This window comes from Plecotus auritus (assembly GCF_963455305.1).
Source record: "Plecotus auritus genome assembly, chromosome: 7".
Taxonomy (NCBI): domain Eukaryota; kingdom Metazoa; phylum Chordata; class Mammalia; order Chiroptera; family Vespertilionidae; genus Plecotus; species Plecotus auritus.
Window position 1 is genome coordinate 142603852 of NC_137774.1, and position 13963 is coordinate 142617814.

At 38.6% G+C, this 13963-nt stretch overlaps 1 protein-coding gene across 11 annotated transcripts in view; it reads right to left on the reverse strand.

Annotated features, from left to right (window-relative positions):
• TRAPPC13 (trafficking protein particle complex subunit 13) overlaps window positions 1–13963 on the reverse strand; it is a 31210-nt gene that overhangs the window by 12870 nt on the left and 4377 nt on the right. For 6 of the 11 annotated variants that reach the window (XM_080681414.1, XM_080681413.1, XM_080681421.1 and 3 more), the window contains exons 2-5: window positions 7995–8063; window positions 7333–7432; window positions 5296–5380; window positions 1704–1831 (exon numbers count right to left, since the gene is read on the reverse strand). In XM_080681414.1, coding sequence (XP_080537540.1) covers window positions 1704–1831; window positions 5296–5380; window positions 7333–7432; window positions 7995–8063 — 382 coding nt within the window. Of the gene's footprint in view, window positions 1–1703; window positions 1832–5295; window positions 5381–6840; window positions 6880–7332; window positions 7433–7994; window positions 8064–13963 lie in introns of all 11 variants that reach the window. The other 5 variants (XM_080681415.1, XM_080681417.1, XM_080681416.1 and 2 more) reach the window with 1 other exon arrangement.

The following is a 13963-nucleotide window of genomic DNA, read 5'->3' on the forward strand; positions in this document are numbered from 1 at the left end:
AAAAGTCAATAAACTATCCTTAAAAAAAAAAAAGTGTTTCAAAGATTACTGACTCAAGAGGGAAAATATTCACAGTGAATTGAAGAAGATAAAACCATGGGTAATATGACATTTGTAAAGTTTGTAAAATATTACGTAAATTATTTATACACATCTGCTACCTATATGCACATAAAAACGAATGAAAAGAAATACAGCAATATTTTAAGACTGGTTATACTAGGTGATGACATTGTAGCTAATTTAATTTCTCCTTTATACTTATGCCTTGTACTAAGCCAGGTCCTAGGGATATAGTATTGATTAAAACACAGTACCTGGCCCTGACCAGCGTGGCTCAGTGGTTAGGCTACTGGCCCACGCAATGAAGGGTCACAGGTTCGATTCCTGGTCAAGAGCACGTACCTGGGTTGCAGGTTCCATCCATGGCCCGGCGCATGTGGGAGGCAACCAATTAATGTGAGACACATGGATGTTTCTCTCTCTCTCTCTCTCTTTTCCCTTACTTTCTCCCATCTACTCTCTAAAAATCAATGGAAAAAATATCCTCGGGTGAGGATTAACACACAAAACAAACAAAACCCCACAATATCTGCCCTCAAAGGGCTCACTGTAGGAACGAGAGTAGCACGGTACAGGTCTTGAAGGCAGATTTAGAGTTGAGTTCCACACCATTATTTACTAGCTATTTAACTATACAAGAGTCTCATTTTCTGTAAAATGGGGATTTTACACATTTAATATTTCAGTAAAATCAATTTCAACATATTTTTACTTCTGTTCCTTGCTAGATCCTGGGGATATAGCAGACTTCATGAAATTTATACTTTAATACGACGGTAGGCACTCAGTAAGTAATTTTAGTACAAAAGACATTTTAAAAATGACAAGTTGTGGATACTACAGAATATGTAAAAAGGGTCACTTAATTCAGTCTAGGAAATCAGGAAAGCCTCTTTGAGGAAGTCATGCTGAATCTGAGATATGAAGAAGTAGAACTAAACAAAATGACATAGGCATTCCTTTGTAAGGGAAGAATACATTTCAAGTCATAGAGTTCAGAGGTAAAATAAGTCTAGTATGACTGCAGTGTAGAGAGGGAGAGAAGAGTGACAAGAATATAAATAGAGCCCTAGCTGGTTTGGCTCAGTGGATAGAGCGTCAGCCTGTGGACTGAAGGGTTCCAGGTTCAATTCTGGTTGGGGGCACATGCCCGGGCTGCAGGTTCGATCCCCAGTGTGGGGAGTGCAGGAGGCAGCCGATCAATGTTTCTCTCTCATCATTGATGTTTCTAACTCTCTCTTCCTCTCTGAAATCAATAAATATATATTTTTTTTAAAAAAGAGGAGAGGCAAAAATTGTGATGTAAGTGGAGATGAAGAAGATATGGTAATGAAAGATGGGTATAAGAACTAACAGAATTTGTGAATTAAGTGGTAAGGCAGTGGAGAAATATAAAATTACTTTAAATGGCTGAAATGTTCATATTTGCTTCTCAGATTGAAAGAAAAATACAGTTTTAGCATTCAAATACATACAAAATATTCTGTTTAAAGTTTGTTTCTGATAAAATGTAAACATGAAACATAAAATTCTTTCTGAAGTAGGCATTAGGTTTAATGATAACTGGAAATAAAGCAAAAGTTTCAAATAAAGGCATATATAAAAGAAAGCCTTCTAAAACTAGTAAAAATAATCCTTACATGTGTGTTCCAATTTCCTTTACTTCATGGTGTATGACATCATCAATACAACAATCAGGTTTCAGTTCAGCCACTGCAGCATTGGAGGCAGAAAGGTTTAAACGCTGAGAGCTTGTCTGAAGATCAGCCTTGAAAGAAAGTGGTAAGAAATAGTCAAATGAGACTGGTTATCTACATGGCGAAGATTGGTATGGATGCAAAGAATAGGAACACAGAAGTAGGATGAAGGAGGAGCAAGACTTCTCTGCCTAAGTCTTTCTGTATAGCTCTGACACTCAGAATCATGGCAATGGTTCACATACATATGCACATAAAAAAATAAAATAAAATCAACCAGGTAGTATGGGAATTCAGAATTAAATACAAAAGGCTCACACCGCTATCAAGGGCATTCTTGACTTAGGTATTTAAAAAATCTTCGAACTGCACAGAATGCAAAGCCACCAATACTGTTCATCTATACAAAAACACTAAAAAAAGAAAACAGATAATGAGAATTTAAAGTCACTGATAAAAACTGCTACCCCAAATCAACTGAGAAAAACAGAAAAATTACAAGAACAATACTGTCTGATTATGACACAATATAATGACAAATTATTAAAAAGGCCTTTCTATCTGAAACACCTATTTAACAACTCTTGGGTAGAAGGGGAAATACAAAGGAAATTATAAAATTACTTAAAAAGCTACATATCAGAATCTGTAGGATACACCTAAACCAGTGAATCAGAAGAAAATTCACTTTTATAAAAAAAAAATAAGAAGAATAAAAATAAACAAATTAAATCCCCAGCTAAAAAGGTAGGAAAAGGACAAGGTAAATAATCAGAACCATAAAGAGATAGTTAAAAGCAAATATTAATGAGGTAGAGAATAGAAAAGCATTAGATATAAAGTAATAAATAAAAAACCTAATATATGAACCAAGAGATAGCTAAACTAAATCAAGAGAAAAAGAAAGCAAAAATATGCAAAATAAAAAATGACCAGGGAAAAATAGCACTGAAACAGAAATTTTCAGAGACTACCATAAAGATCTATATACAAATAAATTTGAAAAATCTACATAAAATGGATCATTTCCTTGAATAAAACAGCTTTGCAAAATTTACACCATTAGAGATAGAAAGCTTACACATACTAATCTCCAGAAGACGAAAGTGAAAATGCTATCAAATAACTTCCCCCAAAAAACAGCACCAGCCCATATGATTTCGCAGGAGAATTCTACAAACCCTTTAAAGATCAGATAGTCTAAATGCTCCATGCATTGTTCCAAAGCATTGAAAATAAAGGGAATTTCCCTAAATTTTTATTTAGCTACCATAATATTATTTTTTATTGTTTAAAGTATTACATATGTCTCCTTTTTCCCCGATTGACCCCCCCGCCCCACCACCACACCACTCCATCTCCCCAGGACAAGCCCCCACCACCCAGTGTCCGTGTCCATTGGTTATGCTAATATACATGCATACAAGTCCTTTAGCAACCATAATATTGATATCTAAAACTTGATAAATGAAAACATGAAAAAGAAAAATACAAGCCAATATCATGTTATGCTACCTATGTCATTGTGAGTCTGATATAAAAAAAATGGCTTATGTGTACATAATACATCTAAATATCTTTTTGAGATGAAGGAGATTCTTTCCATGGACACAGACAATAGACAGGGGAAGGACTGGGGTGGGGTGAGAGCTGGGTGGAGTGGGGTAAAGGTAAAATTGGGGACATCTGTAATACTCTCAACAATAAAATAAATTTAATAAAGAAAAGAAGATTCTTGATGGGCATTGCACTATTCAATAAACATTCGCTACTGTTATTATTTCAAACACCACTGCCTTTATAAAAATTAAAACTAAATAAAGCCAAAAGATATAAATTTATATTTTATAAGTATGCTATTATATTATTTTTCTCTTTTTAATACTTATTTATCTTAAATTACATGCCTTGGTTGATTTATTCATCTTATAAAAATAAATAGAACATTTACTGAATGCCAGGAAAAAAATATACATTCTCAAAGTTCTGAAAGTCAGACCTTTTCATAATCGAATGCAAAGATTGGCAAACTTTAAAAGACCAGGCAGCAAATAATTTAGACTTTGCAGGTCATACAGTCTCTATTGCAACTACAACTCAGCCATTGTAGCTTGAAATAATACAGAAATAAATGAGTGTGGCTGTGTGTCAATAAAACTTTATGGACACTGAAATTTGAATTTCACATCACAAAATAAGCTATGTTTCTTTCCAATCATTTGAAAATGTAAAAACCATTATTTGCTCAAAAGTCATAAAAACAGGCATGGACAAAATTTGACCTACAGATTATAGTTTGCCAACTCCTGATCTAATGAAAGGCAGAAACCCCATCAATAGTATAACAAACATGCATATGTATGCAAAAATTTGCATCCAATTTCTGGAAGTTGGGTCATATAGGAAATTTGGAGTATTTGCTCTCTGAGGTCTTTTTCAATTCTAATACTTGATCATTTTCAAAAGCATCCTAATTGGACTTCCGTTCTGGTAATGCTCAAGTGACCTAAACGCATCACTTGGGACAGCTTTTACAAGGCTTCTCCCTCATATTCAGTGAGTTTTTACTTTCTTTATGCCCTTTCTCTATGTAAATAGATTTCAGATTGTTTAATTGAATTGGCATATTCTATCTCTTAATTTCTAAATGACTGCAAAAATCTTCTAACTGGTCTATTTCCTACAAACGATCCCATACAATGTTTTCATCAGTCTTCCAAAACTGAATATCTCTGCTCAAAAATCTCCACTGACAACCTGGCCAGTGTTGCTCAGTGGTTGAGCATCGACCTATTGAACCAGGAGGTCACGGTTCAATTCCCTGACAGGGCACATGCCTGGGTTACGAGCTCAATCCCCATTAGGGGGCATGTAGGAGGCAGCCGATCAATGATTCTCATCATTGATGTTTCTATCTCCCCCTCCCTATCCCTTCTTCTCTGAAATAAATAAATACATATATATTTTTTAAATCTCCTCTGACTTCCCACTGTCTCAAAAAACAAAACAAAAAAAGGCAAAACCGCAGCCTTAGCCTAGCTTACAAGATGCTCCACTGTGTGCACATCCATAATCTTACCTACTCTTATCAAGTGAATTCTGTTCAGTGCTACAAGAACACAATATGTATTCCTATGTCTCTGCTTCCTATTACCTAGTTCCTCTTGTCTTTTTCTCTAAATCTTACCATTCTTTCAAGACCCTCTTGTGTTCCTTTTCTTCTATAAGCTTTCCTGATTTAGGCAATATCCCCCCCTGTAATCTTTCCTCCTCTTTCAAATTTTATTATGTTAATCAGAAATTGCTAACAAAAACATTCTGTTTACCTTTGGTGAATTTTCTCATCCAACCTATCACAAACTTTGAGGATAACAGAAATGATTCTGTGCTTAGCTTACTATACTATTAGGTATTTAATTATTGCTTGTTGTTGATGACAAAAATTTCTGTATCAAACATGCATTTTAATTAAGTTTCAAAAACATAATAGAAAAGTTGTTTTAAAAAATATATCGCAAACAAGAATGCCACTTACTTTTACCAATATATCTTTTACAACTTGATTGCTATCATTATGAACGCTGATATAACTGGAAAAGGTCTCACCCAAAAATATGTTCCTGTGAAATAAAATAAAATTTTACATAGAAATCCACTCAAGATTTATCATAAATATTCTATTTGAGCACCACTGAGAACTTCAAATGTAGAAAAATTTATTAAAGGATAGAGATCAGGTAAAATACTGCTTCAACATTCCTTGTTTACACTAGGCTGCTCTTTAATTACTAAACTAGAGGCCCAGTGCACAAAATTCTTGCACTCGGGGGTGGAGGGCCTCAGACTGGCCTGCACCTTCTCGCAGTCCGAGAGCCCTTGGGGGATGTCTGACTGCCGGCTTAGGTCTGCTCCCCATACTTAGCACTGCCGCAGAGGCAGGAGAGGCTCCCACCACCACTGCTGTGCTCGCCAGCCGTGAGCCCCGCTTCTGGCTGAGCGGCACTCCCCCTGTGGGAGCGCACTGACCACCAGGGGACAGTTCCTGTGATGAGCGTCTGCCCCCTGGTGGTCAGTGCACATCACAACGACTGGTCGTTCCACCATTCGATTTGCATATTAGGCTTTTATTATATAGGATGCAATTCAAAATACTTATCCTATATAATAAAAGCCTAATATGCAAATTGACCGAACAGAATGACCAGCGGAACGACCGGCCGCTATGATGCACACTGACCACCAGGGGGCAGACACTCAGTGCAGGAGCTGCCCCCAGCCCAGCCAGCACGGGCCCCCCAATCGCCCTGCCGGTCGCCCCAGAAGGGAGGTGACTGGCAGTGGTGGTGGGGCTGGCGGGTAGGCGGTGTCAGGCCGGCCAAGGCAGGTGCCAGCAAGGGGCACCCCCGATTGCCCCGCAGATCGGCCCTGATTGCCAGCCAGGCCTAGGGACCCTACTCATACATGAATTTCATGCACCAGTCCTCTAGTTTAATCTATAAAGCATGCTATAAATCATGGCCCTCAACTAGAGCACCAACTGCCAGTTTCTTTAGGAATAAGTCATTGAAATCAGGTCCATGTTAAGAGTCTTAGGAGTCTTAAGATTTGTTATTGAAGAGGATAGAAAAAGGCAATTGTTGTTAACTAACTTATAACCTGAATCTAGAAGAGACCCAAGTAATTGATCTCAGAGTATTTTTTACGATATATTTGATTTTTCTAAGTTAGTCTAATAAAAATAGTAACTAGTGGCTTTACTTGTATACTTTTTATAAAATATATTTTATAAAAATATATATTTGTAATTATATACTATGTAAAATATTTTAAAATACATATTTATAAAATATATTTTTACATTAATATATTTCCAAGTTTTAAAGACACTAGTCAATGACCACATTCTGTAAACCTTCCATAAAAACTTAAAAAATACCTTTTAGTGTCAAATTCTCTCAGTTGAAAAAGGATGGAACCAGGGGCATCCACCCTAATAATAATCTATAATAATAAGCTAAGAGCAAGAGAAGAAATAAAAATATTTATAGCTCCTAATTAGCTGCCAAGTCTGATAACTTACGTTGAGAGAGGGCTGTGAAGTTGAATAAAAGAGATGATTCTGAAAGACATTTGTATTAAATAAGTTAAAATAAAAGGAATCCATGGGCATTAAAAAATACAAAGTAGAGCAAAAAGTACTGTTACAGTTGTGAGTATGCAAAACAGTTCAATCTTATATTATTATTTATTTATTATTGTATTATTTTCCATACGAACAACTATAAACTGACTTTTGCCCGACCCTGTATAGGAAGATCTAATGGAGAAAGCTAAAATTCTATCACCTGAAGAATCACTATTAATATCTTGGTATGTATCTTATTTTTCTTAACCATATATATCTTATGGTTTTTTAAAAACCAGTATCACATAGTATAATTTTGATGAAATTTTTTTACCACTTAAATGGATCATGAGCACTTTGCCAACCCATAGTTATTTTTTTTGAAAAGTAGATTTGTAATGCCTTTAAAGTATTGCTGCATGTCTTATGTGACTACATCATTCTTACCCGAAATTCTGTGGTAAAGTCAACATTTCTCCCAACATTAAAATTTCCGCACCATTTACAGTTGAAGGATCATCTCTCATGAGTTGGTTAAAGAGATCTCCTATAGAAAGACAAAAACATAAAATTCTAACCTCTACCTTGTAAATAACTTTACTTACATAAATATATATCTGGGAGAGAGATATTTTTAAAAAACAATCTCTTCACAAGTTATATTTAAACAATCTAATATCTAATCTTCAATGAAACTAGTGCATACCAAAAAATTCTGGTTTCACAGAGAATGAACGTTAAAAACAAAGGTAAATATAGGTCATGTGATATAAAATATATTATAGTAAGCTCCAGTAATTTAAAAAAAGGGAATGCTAATACATACATTGATGGAACATTTGAAGACAAATGTAATTTTTATAGTATTATGGCTATGGATGTATTATTATTAAAACTAAAATAAAAATCTCCTGTTGCCATCGGATATTAATAGTACCTTATAATGAGACCTGTTACTCGATGGCCACCACTCGCATGCTACAAAAACAGGGAACAGAGAATGTAGCAAAGAGCAAAAATTGGCAAGGTTGGGCTTATTCGAAGGTAATAGAGGCAATCAAGATGCCAATTTTTTCCTAAGTGAAAGTAGAATAAAGTAAGTGCCATACCAGGTAAGTCTTTCTCTTCACATGTTACTGGAATATTGGTGAATAAAGTAGGCTTCGTCAACCGCATCACTGTGAATTCCAACAGTAAAAAAAATATGTACATTAATATTGCTTTGGGCTAGTATTCCCAAGCCAGTGCATGGCATTCATCAATTTTATACTAATGTAAAATATAACTATATACTTCCTAAACTAAATATAATATTAAATACTTCCTAAGATTATTATATAGCAATAATTCACTTAAAATGCTAATATATGACACAATTTTATGCATGAGAAAAGAAAATAATTTTACATTTTTATAACTTAATGAACTTTAAAAATTAAATGTAAATATAATACACCTCGCCAAAACCGGTTTGGCTCAGTGGATAGAGCGTCGGCCTGCGGACGGAAGGGTCCCGGGTTCGATTCCGGTCAAGGGCATGTACCTTGGTTGCGGGCACATCCCCAGTGGGAGGTGTGCAGGAGGCAGCTGATCGATGTTTCTCTCTCATCAATGTTTCTGGCTCTCTATCCCTCTCCCTTCCTCTCTGTGAGAAATCAATAAAAATATGTTTAAAATAAATAAATAAATAAATAAAAATACACCTCATTACAGAAAAACTAGAAAATAAAAGAATTTATCCTATATAATAGAGGGAATATGCTAATTGACTGTCACACCCTCACAAGATGGCGGCGCCCACAGCCACAAGATGGCAGCGCCCAGTCCTCTCAGTCCCGCCTCATCCAGCCCAAGTCCTCCAGTTCCCTCAGCCCCGCCTCATCCAGCCTCAGTCCTCCAGTTCCCTGAGCCCTGTCTCATCCAGCCGGAGTCCCCCAGTCCCCTCAGCCCCGCCGGGGGGGTGGCAGGCACCACGCGCCTCATCCAGCCAGAGTCCCCCAGTCCCTTCAGCCCTGCCTCATCCAGTCCCTGCAGCATCCAGCCTCATCCAGCCTCAGTCCCCCAATTCCCTCAGCCCCGCCTCATCCAGCTGGAGTCCCCCAGTCCCCTCAGCCCCGCAGGTGAAGGCAGTTGGGGGCGATTGGGCCGGCAGGAGAGGGCAGTTGGAGGCAATCAGGCTGGCAGGGGAGGGCAGTTGGGGACAATAATACTGGCAGGGGAGCAGTTAGGCATCAATCAGGTTGGCAGGGGAGTAATTAGGGGGCTATCAGGCTGGCAGGCAGAGTGGTTAGGGGCAATCAGGCAGGTGAGCAGTTAGGAGCCAGCAGTCCCAGATTGTAAAAGGGATGTCCGACTACTGGTTTAGGCCCGATCCCGCTGGGCCGGAGGACCTGAAGCCATGCCCCCCACCATGCGGGGCTTGATGCGGGATCTCAGGGATCGGGCCAAAACCAGCAGTCGGACATCCCCCAAGGGGTCCCAGATTGGAGAGGGTGCAGGTGGGCTGAGGGACACCATCCCCGTGCACAAATTTCATGCACCGGGCCTCTAGCCCTATCTAATAGAGAGTGAATATGCAAATTGACTGTCACAACATAACAAGATGGCTGTGCCCACAGTGGAGGCAGGGATTCCATAACACAAGATGGCTGCGCCCACAGTGGAGGCTGAGTTCCCATAACGAGCCTTAACAAGCAATCAGCAGAGACCCGAGGCTGCGTGGCGCCGGGCCGGGGCAGGGGACCTGAGGCCGTGTCTCCCGCCTGGCAGGGCTTGACAGGGGACCTCAGGCCATGCTCCCTGCCCAGCAGGGCTTGACGGGAGACCTCAGGGTGCAACCCCCACCCCGGTGCCAGGCTGGGGGACCTCAGGCCATGCCCCCCGCCCAGCAAGGCTTGACAGGGAACCTCAAGTCATTTCCCCTGCCAGGTGGAGCTTCATGGGGACCTCAGACCATGCCCCCTGCCCGGCAGGGCTTGATGGGGGACCTCAGGCCATATCCCCCGGCTGGCGGAGCTTGATGGGGGACCTCAGGCCGCGCCCCCAGCGCCAGGTCAGGCGACCTCAGGCTGCATCCCCCACCTGGCCGGGCTTGACAGGGGTAGGGCTGGTCGGGTCTGGATCTAGCCCAATGGGGGTGGGGCCAGCCAGGTCTGGGTCTCGCGCGATTTTGAGGTGCACATGGGTGGGCGGGGACTTGACTCTGGTTCCCATGGCACACCCCAGACTCTGACAGGAGGAAGATTTTCATATACATTTTACTAATTTTCTTTCATCTCTGACACTTCTACTATAGAGAAAGGGCAAATAGCAATATTAAAATATTTTCTCTAATTAATTCCCTTTTAATGTGCACAAATTTCATGCACTGGGTCACTAGTCTACATATATAAAAGCCTAAGTGACCAGCTAACTGGCTGGTAACTGTGACACGTGATGACCACCAGGGGGCAGATGCTCAACGCAGGAGCTGCCAAGCGACAGCAACTTTGCAGAGTGCCCTCTGGGACCCCTCGGGGGTTGTTGGACTGCCAGTTTTGGCCCAGTCCCTGCAGGCCAGGCCGAGGGACCCCAACTGCCAGAGGGACCCCACTCACTTTGTGGTCCCGCCCCAGGTGTGGCCGGCTGGGGAGGCACTGCAGGAGATTGGCTCCAGGGCGTGTCTGGCCCATCTCGCCCAGGCCCACCCCACCAGCCACCTTCTAATTAATTTCCTTTCAATGTGCACGAATCCGTGCACTGGGCCTCTAGTTAAGGTATATTAGGAGAACAAGGCTTTAAAAAAATCCTGAGTGAGTTTGGTGTAAATAATATCAACAAAATATTAATCAAAAGAAGCCTGACAGGAAAATAAGTTTAGATGCATCATTTTGAATATGAAACAATAATTTTATGACAAAAGGGCCTTTTGTGAGCTGTACCCCTTGATTATAATTACTGACCATTGAAAGTTCAGTAAGTGGCCTTTTTAGTAATATTAATTCTGTATAGAAATTACAAAAATATCAGTTAATGGTTTATTGGTTTATTTAATTCCAACCAGAAATAAGATTTGTTCTTGGAACATAGCAGAATGTATCTAAAGTTTACCTAGAAAAATAAATAAGTGAAAATAAGAAAATAAATTGGGAAAAGGGGGGAAGAACTGGACTTACCATATACTAAAAAATTTAAGTCTACAATAAATTAATTGGCTTATTAATTGAAGACCATACAAATACATATATTAGATAGTTAATAAAAATGATTAGGATACAGAAAAAAATTAACATTTTAAGATGCTAAGACAACTGATGAGCTATTTGGAAAAAATAAAATTTAATCTATAAATTCACTTAAAAATCAAGAGACATATTAAAAAAACACAATATGTCATATTTGCAGATTTTTAAATACAAACTGAGAAAGCCAAGTTATTAACATACAACTATCTCACTCTTCGAAAGATAATCCAAAGTACGTCTATATCAAATACACATTTAAAACACAATATTTACTGTCTTATAGTAATAGACCTCAAAAATTATATATATATAATGTTAGTTGGAAAAGAGCAAATACTAACTGAAGCAAGGTTGAGGAACTATAATAAAGCCCTGGTTGGTAAACAGTAATTTTGTACCCAGCCTTGAATGTTAAAGTAGGTACTTCACCAAAGAAATTAGAGCAAATAACAATGTGATTTTTAGTTGAGTGCCCAATATTCATATTGTGCCATATGTAGAGACACTTCCAGTAGAACTCACAAAACAGACATTTCATTTACTTATGAAATTCAGGTTTCATATAAAATATTATAATAAAAATATAGGCCTGAAGTTACAAAGTGATAAACTGGGCCTAGCTCAACTTGGACACAAATTTTGCTTGGCCACAACATTAAAAAAAAAAAAAAAACTAAGTGCAATCTTCTCCAGGTTTGGAATCCTTACCACATTCTATAGTCTATCTAGTCCCTGAAGACATTTATGTTTGTGAATTTTGAATTAATTTTGGGCATTTTGAGCAGATTAAATCAAAGAGAATCATTATGCAGGAGCTCATTTTGAAAATTTTCAAAAAGTGATCTTTAAGTTATTTGATGAGTTACCAAATGAAGTTAAATTAATATAATGCCCTTCCATCTTTTTTTTTTTTTTTTTTTTTGCATTTGACTTAACATTTATTTGAAGATGGATGGGTTATCAGGGAAAAATAAAATGATGGTAACTGCTGCATTTCCCTGGAGAGTAAATGCTGATTGGATTTTACTAAATGCCCACACAGATACACCTTCCTGTATGTGCCTTTGTTTCCCCAATTTATTTCTATGTCTATGTTAAGAGTGTAACCCAGAAATACTGCTGAGCCCTACTATTAGCTTATGACAGAATCGTGAGTTCTAAGGTTCTAAATATGCAAAGAAGTAGCCATGGATTCTAAATTCTTAGGCCTTGATTACTTCTTAAGTACTCTCTAGGTAGAAGAGAAATGAATCCCCCTTACCCCTTCTTTTAAGATCCTTACAATATTTGCACTAAAACTTAATCTTCAGTTTTCCATTTCTGAATGACCTTTTCATTTTTTCTCAAAGGGTTAAAAAGCAATTGACATAGAATAAATTAGAAAAATTTAAATCTGCCACATACAAAAACAAAGAAGCTCTTTTAAATGTGTGGTTCTTGGATTGAAAAGCTACTCTTCATAAGAATCCCACTATATCTTGTATTTTCAGCTCAGTGTGCAATCATTTCAAAATAATAAAACTATCAAAGAAAAACAGTGTTATGAGTACCTAGGTTTTTATTTTTTAAATTTATTTTTAGAGAGAGGTGAAGGGAGAGGGAGAGAAAGAAAGAGTTCAATTTAAGAAGGAAACATTGATCAGCTGCCTCCTCCTGCACTCCCCACCCCCCACAGGGAAGTGAGCTTGCAACCGGGGCATGTGCCCTGACACATGCCTGTAATGACCAAACATCAGAGTCACACTGGCCAGGGCATGAGTACCTAACTTTTAGCCCTTGATTAGCAACCTCACAGTAAATAAGACCTGAACAATAAAAATCAGATTCACCATTTATTTTTGCCTAATCATGTTAACCAACTTTTTTTTTTTTTTTTATTGATTTTTTACAGAGAGGAAGGGAGAGGGATAGAGAGCCAGAAACATCGATGAGAGAGAAACATCGATCAGCTGCCTCCTGCACACCTCCCACTGGGGGTGTGCCCACAACCAAGGTACATGCCCCTGACCGGAATCGAACCCGGGACCCTTCAGTCCTCAGGCCGACGCTCTATCCACTGAGCCAAACCAGTCAGGGCTGTTAACCAACTCTTATTCACAAGCTCACTAGCAATACTCAACGGCTTCTTGACATTTCTCCAGCAGTCTTGGATTGAAAAACAAGATTGATGAACAAAAGAGGAAGTCATTACTGAAGAAGTGACCTTGGAAACTCCCTCTACAACAGGTGATTTTTCATTTAAAGACTTCTGGAAGCATTCATGCACATGCTGCTCATTTTCTAGATAGCAGTCTCATTTGAGACAAAATGATACTAAAAATAGTTAAAAGCAAAACAATATTTGAACAAAGTAAAACCTAATTGGAAAAGATTATCTCTTCAGTTAAAAATTAGTAGACTCCTCAGACTTGAAGCAATATCAGCCTGTGAAGAATCTCTCCAAAGGGCACATTTATCATGTATTATGGAACCTCTACCATGCTAGGCACTATGCTACAAGGCAGACATATCTCCACCTTGCTAATGAATACACTCTCACTGGTTTTTTTCAAGAGTTTGGTTTTACTACTTAATAGTAGTAACTCCATGTAAGCTCTGTGAGGGCAGGGCACGTTTGCGTCCTTTCCTACTACATTCTAGTATCCAGCTCATAGAAGGCATTTAAATTTATTAAATAAATACATCCTTTTATAAACCTTTTATTCCATAATCACTTTTTTTTTTTAAATTATCTTTATTGTTGAAAGCATTATATATGTCCCTCCTTTTTTCTCCCAATGACCCCCTCCACCCTGCCCCCACTCCATCCCCAGGCCTTCACCACACTATTGTCTGTGTCCAGGGGTTATGCATAT